Raw genomic sequence first — 19,211 nt, 5'->3', positions numbered from 1 at the left:
AGATATTTTATTTATTTATTTTGGCCTACATCTTCTTTTATATTATGAATCTATCTGGTTCCATTCTATTCTTTAGAGCTTGTCTTTGGGTCAAGTTTATTTTATTCATTTAACCTACATCTTGACATTACTCCTTTCTTTCCTTCATACCTTTCTGTTACTTCAGTTTTTGCTAGGGCTTGTCACCCTCTCAGACCCCCTTATCTGTATCCCTCACTGGGTGGGGTTCCTGGGAGTAAAGGTTGACCTTTCAACTTCACTTTGACCTATGACCTTGTAGCTGTAGGCTGCAGCACTTAGGCTACAATAGCACCTGCCACTCAGCGACTTTCCATCCTCTCTGCTCGACATCTCTCCCTCCAATCATCAGCATTCCCTTCTTCTCTTCACCCTCTCCTTTGTCAGCCACATACCAGTGTTATACAGACTATTCTGGGGGCACACACTATACATTCTTTGGAGAGAGATGGAAGAAGGGGAAGACTGAGAAAGTGGTATAGCTAAGTAAAGTATGGTCTCCTGCATCTGCGGGGAATGTGAATTTCAATTTCCATGGTACTCAATCAGTATGGTAATGGTTTATCAATAAACACAAGTTCAAAACAAGTCAAATAATGTGGGATTTGATTATCTCAAATTTAGGTATTGTCAGCACATACTTGTTTGACTGGTTTACATGACATTTTAAATTAATTAATTAGGTTTGTTAAACCTTTTTGTACCCCAAATATGACTCACAACTGGCATTTAATCAGTGCCCAGTTCAATGTTATGTGAGCTGTTTCCCACCAGGTGTGGCCTCCCTTGTCAAAAAAAGTACTCCTGTCCTGTGTGAGGACCAAGCAATTAACGTCATACGAAATAGCTATACATTGCCATCTTGTGGTGACTGAGAAGATTACATGATAGCGGTTGACAATAATTTCATTAGTATCCATTTTTACTTTTACAGGTGGAGAGAAATTGCCCCTTTATCTGTTCTTCTTTTTGTATATTATTTCCATGACTATACAATAATTAGAGAAGTTATACAATTTGTTAAATTCTCTCTCAGCTAACAGTTCTAACACATTAACAGTGCAAACAATGGCAACAGTGCTGACAGAGCTAACAGTGTTAGCAGGGCTACGACACTGTTGGTCGGTAAAGCTTTAACAGGTAAACTCCTGAAACAGCTACACTAAAATAATGAACATCAATCCTAACGGGAGCAGGGTCAGATTATAAAGCTACGTTAAAACATTTTTTTTATCATATTGCTACAATTAATTGTCAGTCTTGGGACTTTCTGGATGAGGTGATGACCAATCCCCATCTATTCTATTTACCTTTATTCTGCATGACATCATCTTGTCACATCTTCGGGATTGTGATTATGTTGAATTATTGTAGGAATTCAACACAATCGCATTCAGCAACTGTCTTGTCTTGTCTTTTGATATTTAAATGAAAGGTTTTGCTGTGCTGAGTCATGTGCAAATAAACAAATACATTTGAGAAATTTAGTCATTTAAAAGTTAGGGTGTTTAATCTTCCTTTCAATTATTTTGTAGTCAGTTATTTTTATTCATAGCATCATAGAATATGCATTTCGTGGGAAAAGGGGTCTTATGATTGAGCCAACTGTGTCTCACTCAAGCTGGGTCGACATATGGCCAACTGGCCTAAAAGACTATTACAGAGAACACAGTTTTGGCATCAGATTACACAAAATGCTCAATTCAGATTCAGGGAACCACTTTTTTGGAAAATTTCACACACCTTTGCATATTTACAGCAGCCCCCTCCCAAAGGTTAACAATTTGTAATAAAACTTTTGTATTATTCAATTAATGAGCTGTAGTGGAACAAATTAAAACTAATTACTTAACTATCATCACATTTGCTTGCGTGTATCATGTCCTACAAACCAGTCAACAGGTTAACCTTAGGTTTGTGCTGTAATTACTAATTTATTAATTGCAGAAGGTAGAGAATGTGATCTTTTGCAGCAACAGAATAATTTGGTTCAATTGCAGCATACATTTTTTGGGGGAAATTATGAAATGCTAACTTACAGGTGTTTTCTCATATCAAATATTGTTTGGGGATTTTCATGATCTAATTTTGATTTAACTTCAGTAATGGCTGACTATATAAATATAGTATCTGATCCAAGTTTCTGTGTGATTTTTTTCCATCTCTGACTTTGGATAATTAAACCAGAAAACTTAGGTCTGAACTTCCAACAGTCTAAGAAAACCCATGAGAAAAATCATATGCACACACAAATCCCAAAAAGTCAAATTTCCAACTGCTCAGAACTTTTATTTCGAGGAAATCAGGGTTAAAATAAAATTAAAATATAAAATTTAGATGGGCAAGTCTGTCTTTAAAGGTAAGGGGTTGACACAACAAGAGTAGGCAGCCCTCAAGAAGGGAGGGAGAGTCAGGACGGGGAAAAACAGGGTGCTACAAAATGAAGTTTGGGGGATGAGCCTGGTCATTCAGGAAGTTATGTATAAAAAAAGAAAAAAAAAGAAAAAACAGATGCATTTAGTTATAATAAACCCCACCCCCATCTGAAATGTCCTCATTCGCAATCAGTGCTATAGCTCTCTCCTTTTCCTTTTCTGATTTCTTACAGGAGGTTTTAGATAATTTCTATTCTTCACTCGCTCTCTCACCATTATTATCATCTCAATCTATCTTAATGTAACATCTTTTCCTGCAGTTTTGAAAAAGTAAACAAAAAGTCCTTCAAAAATAAAATGCAGCAACCACATTTCATGTTCTACTATTACATATACAGTATATATATATAAATACATACATAAATATCTTACATGTACAACCAATTTTGAAAAGGGAGGGAAGAGAGAACCCAAAAGACTTGAGGATGAGGACTAGTGGAGGTGGGGGAGCAGGGCGAGGAGGCCCAGGGTTGCTCATTGTGAGGGTAGTGTGTCTTTCTTTTTTGTCTTAGCTTTACACGCGCACACACAGCCTTATGGGGAGTGAGGATTGGGAAGCTTTCCTCAGTTGGCCCAGTAGGGGGAGCTGCCATAGCTGGACTTGCTGCCTTGGGTCTTCTGCTGCATGCTGCTGGACTGATTGCGCTGACCAGGACCACCCTGTGGAGAAAAAAAAATAAAGTCCAGTAAGTCACTAATGTTTAAAACAAAAACTACCTAACAAGTTTATTCAAATTCTCATGATGTTTATTAGCCCTTAGCAGCAGAATTGTTATAAGGAACCTTTTGAGGGGCTCAACTTCACCAGCACAACCTGCAGGGACCTACAGATCCAGTTTTGGTCCCTTTGGTGGAGTTCAAGCCCCTTTAAAATATCTGTCTATCATATCTTTCTGAGGGCCCAATAACCATCAGGGTTAAGCTTGTTGTGTTGACTGCTAAGAAAAGGCTTTTAAGGGCCTGACTTTTTGGTTCTTGGGGCAAAACGTTCCTGGGACTATCTATTCAAAAAGGCCTAGTAAGTTGCTTAGCATTACAGGCAGCATGCAAGTTAATGCACAGGAGCAGTCTTGTTCGTTTGCCCACCTACGTCAGCTGATGAGGTCACAGCTATTCAGAAAACATGGGCGTAACATGAAATGGAAAAAGGGACAGATAAACACTTCAATAATGCAGATTTTGTGGGCAAAATGTGATTTATGCAAAGACACTTCAGTTTACCTGTCCATCCTGTGTGAGGTGATGGTGCAGCAGCTGAGAGTGGGGCTGTTGGTGTGGTGGCAGGATGTGCAGGAAGGGAGCAGGAGCATAGCCAGGAGCACCTCCAGGGTTCAGGGGCCCTGTTCCCCCCAGAGCTGAAGGCAGGCTGAAGGGAGGCGGTGTCCCTGTGTGGAAGCCCTGCTTATCAAAGGACTGGGGATAAACGAGAGAAGACACAAAGGTTAAAATTGTGAATACAGGCCAACTTGATTATGTACATGCATGTAAAACAGGTTTAGAAATAAATAAAATGACAATTTAATTTAACTTTCAATAATATTTTACCAATGCAAACATGTTTCTGTATCTAATGTACAACTTAAGTTAATGGGATACTCAAGGTGTTGTGCAGACATTTTCTACATTTGATTAAGAGAAATATTTGCAGAAAAGATCCCTTGTGTTATCCTAAGACTATTATTATCTAACAGACAGAGGAATTGAGCCATAACCAAACCCAGGAATACAACGGGACATCAAGACACTCACTTGAGTTTTGCTGTAGATTGAGCCTCCCATGTCGGGTACTCCTCCACTGGTACCTGACCCTGACAGTCCTGGTGCTGAGATGAGAATGAAAAGCAGGGAATAGGAAAGAGGTAAAGGAAAAGATTTAAATGAAAGAGGGAAGGGAGGAAAGCAAAAAAAAAAAAAAGAGAGAACAATAGAGAAGCACAACTGTGTCACTCCACTGATGATTGAATATCAAGCACTGAATGTTCATAACCACTGTTAGTAGGAGGGGGGCCAGCCAGTAGGAAGAAGCATATTAAGTGAGGAGGTGCATATTTCTCACTTTGTCACCCTTTTGCAAGTATTCATTTATTTTATGTGCACATCAAAGTCCAATCACACATGTGCATATACACACCTTTCTCCAGAACACTCGTCTGTAGAATCATCTGCAATTGTGAGTACATCTGTTTTTTCCCACAGGGGAATGCCCGCTGACTTTGACTGTAATGTTAGAGGGTGCGCACATGTGTTGTGTATGTACCTTTCCCTGGGCCGCTGCCCGCTGACTTGGCCTGTGACTGGGCAGAGCCTCCGTACCCTCCCTTACTGTACTCCCCACCGTGGGCTTGAGACAGGTCATCAAAGGCTGAAGGAGGAGGAGTACAGAAAAAGAGAGGAGGCACAGCGAGCAAAGGAGAAAGGAGAGGTAAGGTAGGAAGAGAAAGACAGGAAACCGATGAGGTGAAGAGAAGAAAAGGACGAGGAAAGAGGATGGAAGGAGAATAGAGAGGGGGCAGGGGAGAGAGAGGCAGTAAGGTAACCTGACTAAAATGGCAGCTGTGTCTATATTGAGCCGTGTCCAACTTCAGCGGGGGGTTTGAGCTATGCATGCAGCACAAGCAAAAAACACACAGGCCTGATTCCACACGCACATGCAGCATTTGGTGTACATGTATGAAGTGTAGGAAATCAAATTGTCTTTTGTCTCCCTCTACACTCCCTCTCACAAATCTTATTTATGCCGAGGTCTCTGCACATACACCTCTCTACATCACAATACATGTACTCTTAAACAACGGTAGTCATTATGGATTACAAAGTAATTCCTGCTGAACTCTTTAACTTCTACAAGACAGCTAGCTTGTGTACTTTTGAGCATGAAACACATCAGACAGAACTGATTGGCCAGTTAACCCACTAATGTTCCCATAACTAGTCAAAAACCTTCAAGTAACCTTCTCGGTTACTTTTTTTGGCAAGGTGCTGTGACAGTTTGTTAATCTCTGATAGTTTGGTCGTATGTATAATTTAAGATAGACTTGTGTTTACATAGCTCAAATCAATTTAAGAGCTGAATCAAAACTACTGAATATAATCTTCATAAGGAAACTTTTAATCATTACTCTGCTCTAAAAAAAAAAGTGAGTATTTTAATTGTTTGAAAACAACATCAGTCAGAGCAGTGACAGACACAGCCTTCTTGTTTTGTCCTGGTCTTACCTGTGCCATATGCATGCTGTCCGTAACTGGGCTGATGCTGTTGGTGATACTGATTGGAAGGGTTGGCCAGGCCCATTCCAGGTTGCTTGGCCGAAGTAGGAGGCACGAAGACGGTGGGGCCGTACTGGAAAGCTGAGGGAACCCCCGGCATACCAGCGTAGTATGGCAGACCTGTAAAATTGGATGTTAAAAAAAAAAAATGAACTAATGCAATGAAAGCAGATCGCTAGGCAAGTGTATTTAAGCAACGTTGATAAATAGGGCTCTTTTGTGCAGAGCAGGCAGGGTTACATTAATACAATCTACACAAATTTACTTTGTGTCTACATGAAAAGTTATCTAAAAATCACATATCACTTTTGTTTAATTATAAAATAGTAAAGCCATAGGCTGTTCTTTTAAAAATGTGTACATTTTTTTTTCTGCTCAAGTACTCTTTACATTACAACAGACTCCTTAGAAACATTTCAACAAGCAGCCAAAAATAACGAGAGAAGATGGTAGCTTGGAAATTTCATGAGGAGTAAATGCAAAGTGCGTTGATGAGGTTTAGACAACATCCCCATCATTAAACATAATTGTACTTTTCCTTACCTGTGTATCCGTAGCCAGGGGGCAGAGGGGGATTGAGGAAGGCCTGGTTCTGTGTTTGCTGACCCTGGCCCTGTGTTCCTCCCTGTGGTGCCTGCTGGGGCTGTGACTGCACCCCGGCTGTAGACATGCTGGTTGGGGGAGCTGGAGATGCCGAATCATTCCTGCCAAACTTTGTCGCTTCACCTGGACAGAAAATGACAGCAGAGAAGACAAAACTGAATATGAAAAACATATTTTGCCTTTCTATTTAACAGCTAACATGATCCGTTAGCAGGATCTCCATGTGAATCTAATCAATTATGCTATATATATATATATATAGTATGCTAAAGTGCAAAAATGACAGCCATAAATTAAATGAAAAGTGGTATGAACAGACAGATGTGTAGTTTAATGAAACAGAAAGTAATTGTGTAAATTGCCCTTTTGTCAGTGTGAGCTTACTGCCTCGAAACACAATGCAGTAAACTTATCTTATTAATTAACTCAGAACCTCCAGATCAACATAACATTTGACTTACCAGAATATGGATTGTTAGCCAGGCTCTCTCTTCCAGGCATAGCTGCTGTAGTACCAGGGAATGTTACACCATAATAATCCTATGTAGGAAGAGGGGGAAAAAAATTGAATGCCAAACGTAACCCTCCAGATTTCGTTGCCTTTCCATACATCCAAGACTGCTACTTTGGGAATTATGTGGTATTGCCATAGAGGATAAATATGAGCGGTTACTTTACTTAAAAAAAGGTAGCAAGAATGCAATATGCAGGGAAACACATTTGAAAGCCCATCACTGATTTACAATAATACTAAAATCAGAGTAATATTTACTCACCATAGGAAGGCGAGACTGCAGCATCTGCAAATCCTCGTATCCGTAGATCTGCTGTTGAAATAATAATGGAGAAAGGAATCAGTGGAAGTCACTGTTGCCTGCAAACTCAAACTTGCTCCACCCATTTTAAGCTTCTACTCAGCTTCAGTCAGTGTCTCAGTGAGTTTCATAGATGTCATGTTTGATCAGAACCTACTAAACACACATTCATCATCAACACTGAGAACCTCTATAGAATAACAAGTGAACTCACTGCCATATTTGTTCAAATCAACGTATCCACTAATGGTAAATACAGGGCTCTTTTTATGCATATGAAACCTTAAAAATTGGCTATGCAAATTTCTATTCTTTTCTGGCCAATAGCCGACCCTCGTTAACTGATAATTTACCCTTAAACGACAAGATCAGGGCCTTGCATACAGGGGTGCTGTGGTTGATGTGACTAACAAGCTGTCCAGCCGCAACGATAACCTGAAGGATAAATAGGTTCAATCCATCATTTATCGGCAGCTGCAGTGTATGTGCAAAACAGGCAACAGAGTCACTGGTTCACCGTTCTGGGAAAAAAGACTCCATCGCATCAATTAGTTTAGCTGCAAGTTTGTCAGCTGATGGGCTGCTTGGCATACTCTGCCACTGAATTGTATAAATAAAATTTGCAAGCCTGACTTGCAGCCATGTGTGTGACGATGAGTATAAAGTTATCAGTAACATTGCAGCTGTTAACGAAACAGTGCTTGTACAGATTAAACCATTTGTCAATGAATAAATGCTACAAAAATATTACAAGACCCGCTCGTCATCTGCAGAGTTTGGCTCTAAGATACCAACAACTTTGTTCTAGGCTCATTTAAGGTGGGCTTACTTTTAAGGTGGACCCGCTATTCTCATTTAAGGGACAATCCTCTCCTCAGAGGTTTGCTCAGCTTTTTAACAGCTTAACTGATTGCATTAATTGGTCAAAATTCTCATCGGTTAAGAGTTGAATATTAATGGTAAAATTGTGTTTAAATTTGTGTATAGTTACCGGGTAAGCAGGGAGCAATCCACCAGGACCCATGATGTACTGGTTGGCCAGGAGAGGTGGCACTCCTTGGGCCAAGTTGGGAGGAGCTTTACCTGGCAAAGACGAGAAACATTTTTGACTTGACATAATAAATGGACATTAAGTTATTATTTTGTGGTTTACATTTGTACGCAATTTTGATAGATTTGTATAAATCTGTATGGTCATAGCTGAGTGTCGATACAGCTGAATTACAAGAGGAATCGACCTTCACTATGCCCCGCCCCTCGCTGCTACTCTGTGAAACTGTCAGAGGTACCATGGAGCCCACAATGTAACTTACTGCACTACCTGCATACATGTTCTCTAACTTTTGGAAGCCAGTTAGGCCCTTATTCACTCTTACAATCATTAAAACCAAAAGCAGCTCGTGTATACATTCAGTATACCTTCAGCAGCTTGCATAGCACTGCAGTGCTGACATGCTCTGTTATTGTTAGGTTTGAACGTAAAAAAACGTTTCACCGACTTAGATCTCCTTCCAACCTCTGTGGGTAACGAGTAGCTATATTACACTACATTAAAACATGACTAGCTCGAAAACAGAACCAGTCTGAAAAAGGAGAAGTTTGATGGGAGTCTATTGAGCCGAGTCGTATAGTTGTCAGACCTTGGCCAGAGCTTGCAGACGCTATAATTACTCCGTCTGAATTAGAGGGGCAGGATTTAGTGGAGTGTCAATTCTATTCTGAGATGATATAATCTTTTATTTCAAAGAATATTATGTAAATGAGTTCCTATGTTAAGGTGATGCAATTCCTGTGTAGACCTATGAGCCTACCAGAGGTGGCGGTGAGCAGGGGTGCCTGGCGGCTGCCTGCAGCTGAGAGTGTGGCGTTTGTGCCATTAGGAGTTAGTCCAGGTGCTCCAGATAGGTGCAGACCATTGGTGATTGAGCTGCTGACCATGGGAGCTGAAGGACTTGAATCGACAGCTTGGATGGACGACGATGATGAATAGGCATGGAGGTTGCCACTACTATTGTTCTCCACATTACTTATCTGGTGTTAATAGGACAAGAGAAGAAAGGGTGTGTGAGAAGAGAAGCAGCAGCTATTTTGTAGGTATGTTTTTCTCAAAGCATCAGAGATTAGCAGAAAAGAAAGTCCTGCACTCAAACAACCAAAATACAATAATAAGAGTGACATTTTTCAGGAAATATTCCATATCCTTTTATTAGCACAACTGCAGAGTGATGTATATTAAACTCATTTCTATATGCAAGTATGTACACACTCACCGTGTGGGAGGAGCTTGTGGCAAGAGCGGATCCCGTTGAGTAAGTATTGGTCACATGACTACGAAGAGTAAAATTATTCTGTTAGCCGGCTTAAATCTGATAATGCGACAAAACAATCTTTATCAAGGAAACATGAGCAAGAGTGGGAGATTCAGTGACATAGATTTCCACATAAAAGGTTTAGGATATGTGCTTGTAAACATCATTATCTCCAGACAAAGAGGACACATACAAAAGAAGAAAAATGTATCAACGTGCAATATAAAAAGCCACGTTGTATCTGAACCATCCCTTACCTGCTGAGCGAGGGGATGGATGTTGAGTGGGAAGGTGTAACTGCAGGGGAGGGGATGTGGTGGCCACTGTCACTCGTCATAATGGGAGACTCATTTTTGACTGTTCTAGACATTGATGATGTAGCTGTTCAAAAAGAAAAAGAAAATTAATTAATTTTGTGCAAATCTTTTTGTTTTGAAGTTAGAAAATGTTAGTGGAGGAATAAAATAATGAAATGCAATATATAAAACAAAGTTGGACAAGACTGATGGTTTGAGTGTGTCCTGGTCTTTATACAACCTCATCAACTTTCACTGAAAGGACTCTTTCCACTTTCTATCTAATGCATTTAGCAATCAGTATTTATCATATTAGAGTTGATTGCCAACTCCATTTGAGCGTACTTACCATCTTGTGTGCTCTGTGTCTTCATGCCACTGTAGCCGTTCTATGAAAGGAGGAAATGATCGAAGTCTTAGCTTCCAGTTTTTTGTCAGGTATTAAGCAGAGATTGAGCTTTTGAGAAATAACTGAAAGCAGTGATTAACATCACTTAAGCATACACAAATAAAAGACTCATCCTCACCGTGAGAGCGGCAGCTGAGGAGACATCTTTGGTCTGAGAGAAGCCCAGATGAGGTGGCAGGGATCTTTGACCACTGCTCTCCACACGGCTGGCGGCAGAAGGGGCTGTAGAAGAGGGTGGTGCTGCTGCACTGGGAAGCCCCATGGAGGGGGAGGGTGTGGCACTAGGTAAGCCCAAGGATGGTGAAGGGAAGCTGGGATCCGATACGGTTAATGGTAAGGTGGGTAAACTGCTCATGTGTTCGCTGTTCACAGGACAAAGAGAAAGGAAGATGGGTAAAGATGAGCATACAGAGAATGTTTCAGAAGTATAGGCAGGATGTATTATTATTGGTTTAATTTAAAACAAACAAGCAGATCTAGCTTTAGCTAGAAACTCTTTAATCTTATCAATAATAGTCTGTGATTTCAATGGCTCAAGATTTCATGCTGAACAGACCAAAATACGTACAAATTCCTCATAAAAAGACAAAGTTATGCCTTACACCCAAACTCAAAACAACTCCACCATGAGCGCACACACACCTCACAGATCCTGGCTTGGAGAACAGGCTGCTCTGTGACTGCTGTGTAGTAACAGCAGTAGGAACAGACATGGGTACTGGAGCTGCTTGAGCTTGGCCCTGAGTCGGTGCTTGTTCCCTGGCCGCCTCAGTCTGTGCCATGACTGTTCCACTAGCAGCCTCAGACCCAAAGTCAAGAGCCCCAAACTGAACATTCAGGCCAGGTATATCTGCAGAGCCTGGCATCTCCACTGCTGACGACGGGATCTGAGAAGACAGCGAAGGATTTAAGTAGAACTTGGTCGATGTTTGATAGTTTTGAATTAAATTTGAATTTGTTTTGTACTATGGATAACATTTTTAAACTATTGACATCCAAGTTTTTTCAGTCAAAAATGAATGTTGATGTTAACTGGCTAGTGGCTGTGTTTTTTGCCAGGTTTTACCATCAGTTCCATTAAAAATATAAAATTCTGCAATTCCATTCGTGTTTTACACACCACTGAAACATTACCCTTGTTTTGTCTGATAAAAGGGTTCAGATATCAGAAGAGCTTACCTTTGAGGAAGGAGGTACTCTGCGTCTCTGTGTCTTAAGCTGCCGTGGTGGGGGTTCTGTGACTGAAGGCTCCATGCATGAAAACTTCCCGCCTGGAGAAGCTCCATCTCTTAAAGGAGGGACGGAGGACTCATGACCTGAAGGAGATTGACCATGTCGTTAGGAGGATCAAAATAATTGCTAGATTAAGACATAATGACAATGGAAATATTGCCATGATTTTACAGCACAGATACTGATTAGCTACAAATAGTGTTCCCACTACACATTTCTATAGCAGAAAATGCACCACCTCAACCATATTGTGGGCCCTTAATATTCGTCTTTGATATTAGCGCTGTAGCCATCATCTTAAATTTCACTGTTAGATAAATGTTTCCCATCTTTGTTTCATGTTGTTGCAGTTCACAAACAAGTCATAAAGAACATTCCAATGCTTGCTCTCTTTTCAGCTATTGTGGTTATTAAACAGCTCAGGGGTTAAGAACATCTACTGCTGCTGGAATTCTTATCTAATTAATCTGCCAATTATCAATATTCAATAATGCCAATAATTAGTTGAGGTGCAGAAATTGGCAAGTGGTACTCAAAGCAAACTATCACACCTTTAATATGAAAGATGCACCAATTGAAATTTTCTTGGCCGATTCCAATATCTTAGAAGTCTGACTTGCCGATTGCCGTTTTTTTGGCGATTCTAATTTTTGCACTTAGAACAATAATTAACAGAAAGGCTCCACTAACTTTTTTCACCACTGTCAAAGAACTCACCCCAAAAAATAATTTCAACCATCCCAAAGTCATTGTAAACTGGTAAAGTTCCAAATCCTCAACTTTGCTGTATAATCTATAGTGGTTATATACTAAACACATAATTCAAATTATTAGGAAATCAAAGATTTTATTTGAATACTTACTTTGATTAAATTAAATAAACCTTAGGATCAGTAGTTTTCAATCATGTATTATAACTTGTTTAACTTACAACTTTATTGTTAGTAAATCATAATTCCCACTCTAATATGATATGATTACTCTGAGTAGCATGAATTAATTATAACATATTAAGCAAGGTTGTTCCTCCGCAGCAGCTATGACAAATTGTGAGCTGTATGTGTTCTTCACTCAGGGGCTTGTGTGTGCGCATGTGCAAACCTAAAACTATTATGCGGCAACATATATGCATAATCTTTTTAATAATTTTTTTTTTCCACAGCCAATCGATATGTGCCTGTCTAATTTATTGGCATAGTGTGACACTGTCATGCAGCCCTACCTGGTGGTGTGGGGACCTGTGGAGCATGCGACAGGCCCAGAGGATCTGTGGTGGGGAGGATGGAGGACTGTTGTTGCCTCTGAGCCAGCTGGCTGAGCACTGCTGATGGCTCAGGTTGATGCTTCATCTCCACTGGAGAGAAGGCAGATAAATATTTATTAAAATACCGATTGTACCACCGTGCCATGTATCTTGTGCATGTCATCAAGAACAATTAGTTCAGGGTCATGTCATAGATTTCTTTTTTGCTTTGAGAAATTTAAACTTACTGTGTTGGGCAGTAACAGGGCCGTTCTCCACTCTCTGAGCCTTGCCTTCGAGAGAGGGAGAGCACGCAGGAACAGAGTTCTGTATTGGAGGTGGCCCTGCATCTTTGGAAACATTAATGTTACTGCCGTTGGCCAACATCTGACTGGCCCTCTGACCAAGCCGAGGGCCGTTGAGCTGCTCCGTTGTCCTGATATCAGAGGCAGGCGTTGGCTTAGGCGCATTCAGGGACCCAAAACCAGAACCCAAGACTGAGGACTAGAAGGATGAGAGAAGAACAAAAACTGAAAACACCAGTATCAGTTTGTAGGCATATAAACAGCTTCATGTGTTTGCACATGTGCAAGTATGCGTTTGTGTGGCTGTCCATACCAGTGCAGCATGTGCATAGGTGGTACTAGCAGAGGCGGCGTGGGCGTAGCTGTTGGCTGTGGCGTGTGCGTAGCTGTGTGTTGCAGTCCGTCCATTGTGGTGGGAATTGGTAAACACCAGGCCTTGGCCCAAATGCTCAGCTGAGGGGCCATCGACTATTGCTCCCAAGTCAGACTCCATAGAACCCCCTACAGCGACTCCAGACTTCGGCAGTATGCTAGACAGGTCCACACTGAGGAGAAGCAGAAGACGAGAGCAGGAAGAGTGGGGGGAGTGAAGAGTGGAAGAGAACAGGGTTGGGATGAGGGGGGTCAATAGGGGGAAGATAACCACCCAGATAAAATAAAAAAGTTAATCTATAAAATAAAGTCTGGTCTCTGTAGTGTTTTAAGTTTACTAGACTTTGGGCAGGATGGCTTACTTGGCTCCAGGTGTGATGTGGTTTGTTGGAGGAGAGGAGGCAGTGAATACTTTGGTCTCAGACAACTGTGAACAAGGACAGAAAGTGCAAACACAGGCATCCATCAGATTTATAGCATAATATGTGCTGTAGTGTATTGTATATCAACAACCATTAAAAAAAACATTAATATGACCACTGACTATCAACTGAGAGTATTTAGTGAGTCAACATCTCTAGAAGTTAGGCAGGCCCGTGCAGATTTAAAGATATCTAAGTGAACAAACTTTTTGTAAACCCGCAATCTGAAGCAACTCAAATCCCTTTCAGATCATTAAAAAGTGCTGCCTTACGTCCTCATTCCAGTCCTCTGCAGCCCAGTCTTCCACATTGCCTTCCCATGTTTCTAAAAACACAAACAGAAGAGCAGCCAAGTTAGTGTTGCAATGTTCACACATACTCATGTTCTTAGCAACCATTAACTACTCCAAGCACTGAAACAAAATATAGCACCCTACATGCTTTAATATAAACGGCCTAAAAAAAGCCCTCGAATCCAACATAGAGTAATTTGCACATGTCTGCTAGAATTATTCCTTTATTCAGCAGCTAGTGTTCTAAAGTTGGAATTTCTCACTGATCTGGGGCAAGGAAACTAGACTAGGCAAACATATTAATATGTTTGCAACATAGGATATTGCATCAAAACGTGACATCGTATGGTCCATTATTTTCATTACCAGTTCCCTCAGCAGTTTCATTGCCGTCCCATGTATTCTGGCGACCTCGGGAGTTAGCTGTGTAGTCAGCAGGATTGAAGGTGCTGAAAGTAGAGAGTAGAAAGAAGAGACAAGAGGAAAGAGGAGGAGACAGGTTGGTGAAACATAAGCAAAAGTAAAGAGAATACCATCTGGTCTATTGTTACTACTGAATGAGGAGATTCAGACATTTTATTTTATCTACACATTTGTTTTTTTAGATATGTGCTTGAAATTACCATCACTATCTCCAGATCCTACTTCAGGCTTACAATAAACAAACATCCTTACCCCATTCCCTGGGTAGAGAACCTGTTGCCAGCAGCTGCCCTTCCTCTACCGCGAACCCCTGCCCCTGAGGACAAACACAAAACAACCAGATGACCTCTGCTGAAAGGTCCCTTTCAGCCTCAACTCTTCATCACGCATTTTTTCAAAGACAGTTTACTGAAAAAAAAAAAAGAAGCTCTTTATAGTTGTCTGTTTTTGTTTGAAAACATAGCCCCATAGTCAAAATGTACAAACATGGGCCATTGAGGAAACAGTGAGACAGGCTGTCTCAATAACACAAAATCTGCTTTTGGCAAAAGATTATCTTCAAGTCAAGATTTTTACTCAAGACATTCAGCTGCCATTCATTAAGACAAGAAGCCACAATAATACATGCATTTCTCCACTGTTGAATCATAACCACCCAACAGCAATCTGACATCATACTCTTCCAAGCCAGGCCTTGATTGACCTCACCATTCTTAGATCACTTGTCATTACAAAAAAAGCTAACAAATCCACTAGATTCTATGCCTTTTCCCCTCGCCAATCTCTTATATCGCCGAAATCCCTCGCCCCACTAAACCCACGCGCAAGCAGCTGCAGGGACTCAGCACATTCCACACATGTTGCTGCAATACTATAAATGCCTGTAGACATAAATAGATATGTTGCCAGCTACATCTCCAAAACATGCAGAGCAACATCTGAGACAATTCCGTATCTAAACATCATAGTGAACAAAAAATAGACGATATGTTTTCACACAAATATATATTAATCAGATTAAGTTTAAAAATGCCCATTTAAGATTTTAGCATGCCATTTTTTTTTTTTAAATCTCCTTACATTAATGGGACAAGAGAATCAGAAAACTGGTAGCTCTAGATACCCCTTTTTCAATAATCTTTGTATTGTCAAACTTTGCCATTTTGTTAGCAAAGAGACCAAATGTGCAAAGTATTCAATAAACTAAAGAAATGTCATTTTCTGTATTGCTCACCTCTGCCTCGCCCTCTGCGTCCACGGTCACCCCCCCTCTCTCCAGGAGCCACCTCAAACCCATTCTCCTCTAACCGACCTGGAATCGAACAAGAAACAGAGGTACAAACTCATTATTAACACTGAACTGTGAGAAAAACCTCTGAACCTTTTTAAATAAACCCACTGGGATATCAAAGTAAAACAAATAAGAAAAGTAGAATGACAAATCCATATACTACTGAAAAATGAACTTGTCAAATATGCTTCAAATACCAAGAACACCAATTCAAAGGACTGACAAGGAACATACATTTACACAATCCAGACAGGAAAAACATATTTCTTCCACTTCTTACCTTCGCGCCCTCGGCTGATGCCTCTGCCCCTCCTGTTGGACGCCCCACGTCCGCGACTAGGCTCCCTCTCTCCTTTCTTCTCCCTGCTTTCCTTTATCTCTGAGGGTCCTCCTTCTTTCCCAAGGCTACGCTTCTTCCCCACAGTCTCCCAGGAGGTCTGACAGAAAAAGAAGAAGAATTAGGTTGACTAAATACATAAATAAATACAGCTACACTGTAAGGAAATTTTTGCATGGTTCATGGTGTTTTAGTTCCTGCAAAAACCCAGAGGACGACACAAGCATGACATTTGTGCATGTGTACATAGACTCTTACTGTGTCAGAAGTGCTCTCCAGCAGGAAATTGATGGCTCTGTTCACATCTTCGTTGCAGTCATGGAGGGCTACCATGCATTCATCTTGAGTTTTCCCAGTTACCTCAATCAGCTGCAAGTGTGCCAAACAAAAATACAGCATTAAGTTATATCACCGTGTGATGCAATTAAGGTTCCCAATGTCCAAGAATTCCAAGAAGATATGCTGCTGATCCTGAAAATGTATTTGTCTAAAAGTGTGTACGTTCTCACATTACCTGTTTAACTTTGTCTTCAAAGTCAGCATCATTTTTGTCGTAGATCATTTGGGCTAAACGAATCTGTTCTGCTGTGGCCTGGTAAACAAACAGTTCAGTAAGAAATAATACAACAGAAACCGGAGTTATTTTTGTATTAAAACAATACATCAGCAGGGCTGCACACTAACATTTAAAAGGGCTTTCCATACCGGCTACCAGTCAGTCAAATATGGTGGCCATTTTTAGTCACCTTATATTTTTAGTAATTAAGATACTATGCAAATATACATCCGCATCATTATAATAATGTAACAAAAGAATACAATCTTTATGACAATAACCAAACAATTTATTGAACTGTAGTTGTGTTTTAATTTTTACTTAACAGAATTGAAATCTAATCTGCGATCAGTTAACATGTCCACCCTCAATTCATTTTGCTGTCCGTAATAAGTTGAGAACTGGTTGCAAATGACAACCGTGCCCCCATAACCCTGCATCTTTCCCCACATTTTATTACGTATTTCAATTAAAGAAAGTAAATTCCTTGCGAAGGAATGAAATTGATGGGAAATATATATATATATATATATTTATTTTTATTAACTACAAACATGTACTTTCAAATATCAGTATAACATCTAAAACTAAGGGATTAAACCTTTTATTGTGCTAATAAATAAAAAAGACAGACTATATTTAGATTGAGGACAATTAGGTCTGGATGCAACTCTGTACAATGGTGAAAACCCACCTGTATCTGTTTCGGTGGCTGTGCTGTTTGTGTGGTCGTGGACAGCCCTCCGTCCCGAGTCCCCCGGGCTTGATTGCTGACCACTGAAGTCATCATATACAGTATATACAAAACAATGTATGTACAAAATAGAAAAATCTGGGGGAGAGGGGAGAGAGGCAAAGTGAAATGGCATATACTTGTTAGATGGTTAATTTGAATCACAATTCCTAGTAAAAAATATAATACTGAATACATGTCTTATGCCAGTACAATGAACTGAATGTGTGGAGCAGACTCAGACTCACTGTTGTCAAGTATACCATGTAAGACTATAACCCCATCTGTCGCCCCCCACCACCCTGGTTAAATTTAGCCGGCCAAGAGGGGACTGTCCGGGTGTCAACTTACAACCCTCCCTCAGTCTCCCACACAAAAACACAGGGTTTGCGCCACCATATGCTAGTGGCATTATTAATTATAAAACTATTCCCCCATTGACGAATTCAGGTTAGCAACAACTATTCTGCATTTGAGTGAAAGTTATAAGTAACATAACAAAAAGGAGCCTGGGCTTTATGCCAGACAAAACTATGTCAATGGAAACCAAAAGCATACAATAGCTTGGAGTTAGATTATATTACTTATAGGTATTACTTTAAGTTAGTTTAACGAGTTTACAACCTGTCAGTAACACAACACAACACATCCACTGTCTGATAATCGTGTGTTGGCTGACAGACAATGTACGCTTAAGGTCAGATGTATGACGTAACGCTAGCAATGTATCGGTGTGTTTCATTAAAGTGAATCGCTATCCAACGCAAGTTACGCCTGAACAATAACCTTATTTAGGTAAACGTGTGAAGGATCTCGGTGGAAACATGAGCCTAGCGTCCACACCAGCCTTGGCTAGTTAGTCCACCTTAACGTTAGCTCGAGTTAGCCGCGGCCAGGCTACCGCTCCTCTTTGTTCCGTCCACACACCGGCCCCTCTCCCGGGGACCAGCAGTGCAACCTCACACCTAGTCCACCTGTTTAGATTAGCTCGCCTTCAGACAGCCCCGACGGCTCCGGAACAAACGATAAACAAAGTGCGACGGTGCAGCCTTTGTGTGAACCGAGAGAAAGGCTCGTCGGGACGTGAGTGTGGGACAAGCTAGCAGCAGGTGGACGCACAAACGAAACGGACTCACGTCGTGTTCAAAGCGTTTACAACGTTACAGGTGTGTGCTGGGAATGCAACACGACACAGTGGGGAGGAAAGGTGTCGAGAAACGGCGTGGCCCGCTCGTACGGCAGACACCAGCAGCAGGCCGACTGCCCCGGCATGTGAACGGCCCGTCCGCGTACAGTGAACGCACCACAGTCACTCACGAATACAACGCTGGTTACCTAGCTAGCTAGTTAGCCAACACCCGACGAGGTCGAACGGTTTACTTGAATCGACTGATCGGATCACCTCACATTATGGTAAACGCTTGATTATACCCACTTGGGTCGTTCAACGGGCTTTTGAGTCGACAACATTATCACAACACATCTTATTATTTCTTTTACCTGCTAACACGCTTCGCTCAGCCAGCAGCAGCAGATGCTGTCACGTGACCCACCGCGCCGTTGTTCAACGTTCTGAGTCCGACACAGCCAATCAGAACCCTCCGAGCTGGTCAGGTGGTTCCATGACGTAGCATTACGTGCTCGTCCCTGTCTGGGAGCGCGCTTTGGCTGTACTGTTTCCAGCCCTTCCAGCCTGAGAACGGGTGAAAACTTTCCTGACAAATGATGTGGGGATTTTTCCATAAAAATGCTAATTCCACATATAAGTATACGTATGCTGGTGTGAGATCAGATACAGAATACATTTGATGGGTTATGATGAATTTCTTTGTTGTATTGTTCAAGACGGAG

The 19,211-nt window shown here is 41.1% G+C and overlaps 1 protein-coding gene across 5 annotated transcripts; it reads right to left on the bottom strand.

Annotated features, from left to right (window-relative positions):
• Nucleotides 1-2,286: 2,286 nt before the first annotated feature.
• LOC129101214 (ubiquitin-associated protein 2-like) lies at nt 2,287-18,945 on the bottom strand. Of its 5 annotated transcripts, none has more exons than XM_054610908.1 (29): nt 18,861-18,945; nt 17,322-17,459; nt 16,586-16,663; nt 16,330-16,440; nt 16,015-16,171; nt 15,678-15,755; nt 14,696-14,759; nt 14,387-14,469; nt 14,000-14,052; nt 13,668-13,732; nt 13,247-13,478; nt 12,877-13,132; nt 12,608-12,739; nt 11,332-11,468; nt 10,795-11,039; nt 10,271-10,514; nt 10,093-10,132; nt 9,705-9,828; nt 9,409-9,466; nt 8,950-9,169; nt 8,130-8,221; nt 7,100-7,150; nt 6,785-6,863; nt 6,264-6,446; nt 5,670-5,840; nt 4,711-4,815; nt 4,203-4,276; nt 3,675-3,866; nt 2,287-3,113 (listed from the first exon to the last, which is right to left on the bottom strand). In XM_054610908.1, exons 2-29 carry the CDS (start codon nt 17,415-17,417, stop codon nt 3,018-3,020), a joined length of 3,516 nt encoding a protein of 1,171 aa, XP_054466883.1. In that variant the 5' UTR covers nt 17,418-17,459; nt 18,861-18,945; the 3' UTR covers nt 2,287-3,017. The 5 variants fall into 5 exon arrangements, with proteins under 5 accessions (XP_054466883.1, XP_054466886.1, XP_054466884.1 ...); XM_054610911.1 differs by lacking the exon at nt 18,861-18,945 and adding an exon at nt 18,796-18,858; XM_054610909.1 differs by lacking the exon at nt 18,861-18,945 and adding an exon at nt 18,768-18,836.
• Nucleotides 18,946-19,211: the final 266 nt, after the last annotated feature.

The sequence above is a fragment of the Anoplopoma fimbria genome, chromosome 13 (assembly GCF_027596085.1).
Source record: "Anoplopoma fimbria isolate UVic2021 breed Golden Eagle Sablefish chromosome 13, Afim_UVic_2022, whole genome shotgun sequence".
Taxonomy (NCBI): domain Eukaryota; kingdom Metazoa; phylum Chordata; class Actinopteri; order Perciformes; family Anoplopomatidae; genus Anoplopoma; species Anoplopoma fimbria.
The sequence above is the reverse complement of the archived record's forward strand: the minus strand, read 5'-3'. Positions and strand labels throughout refer to the sequence as shown.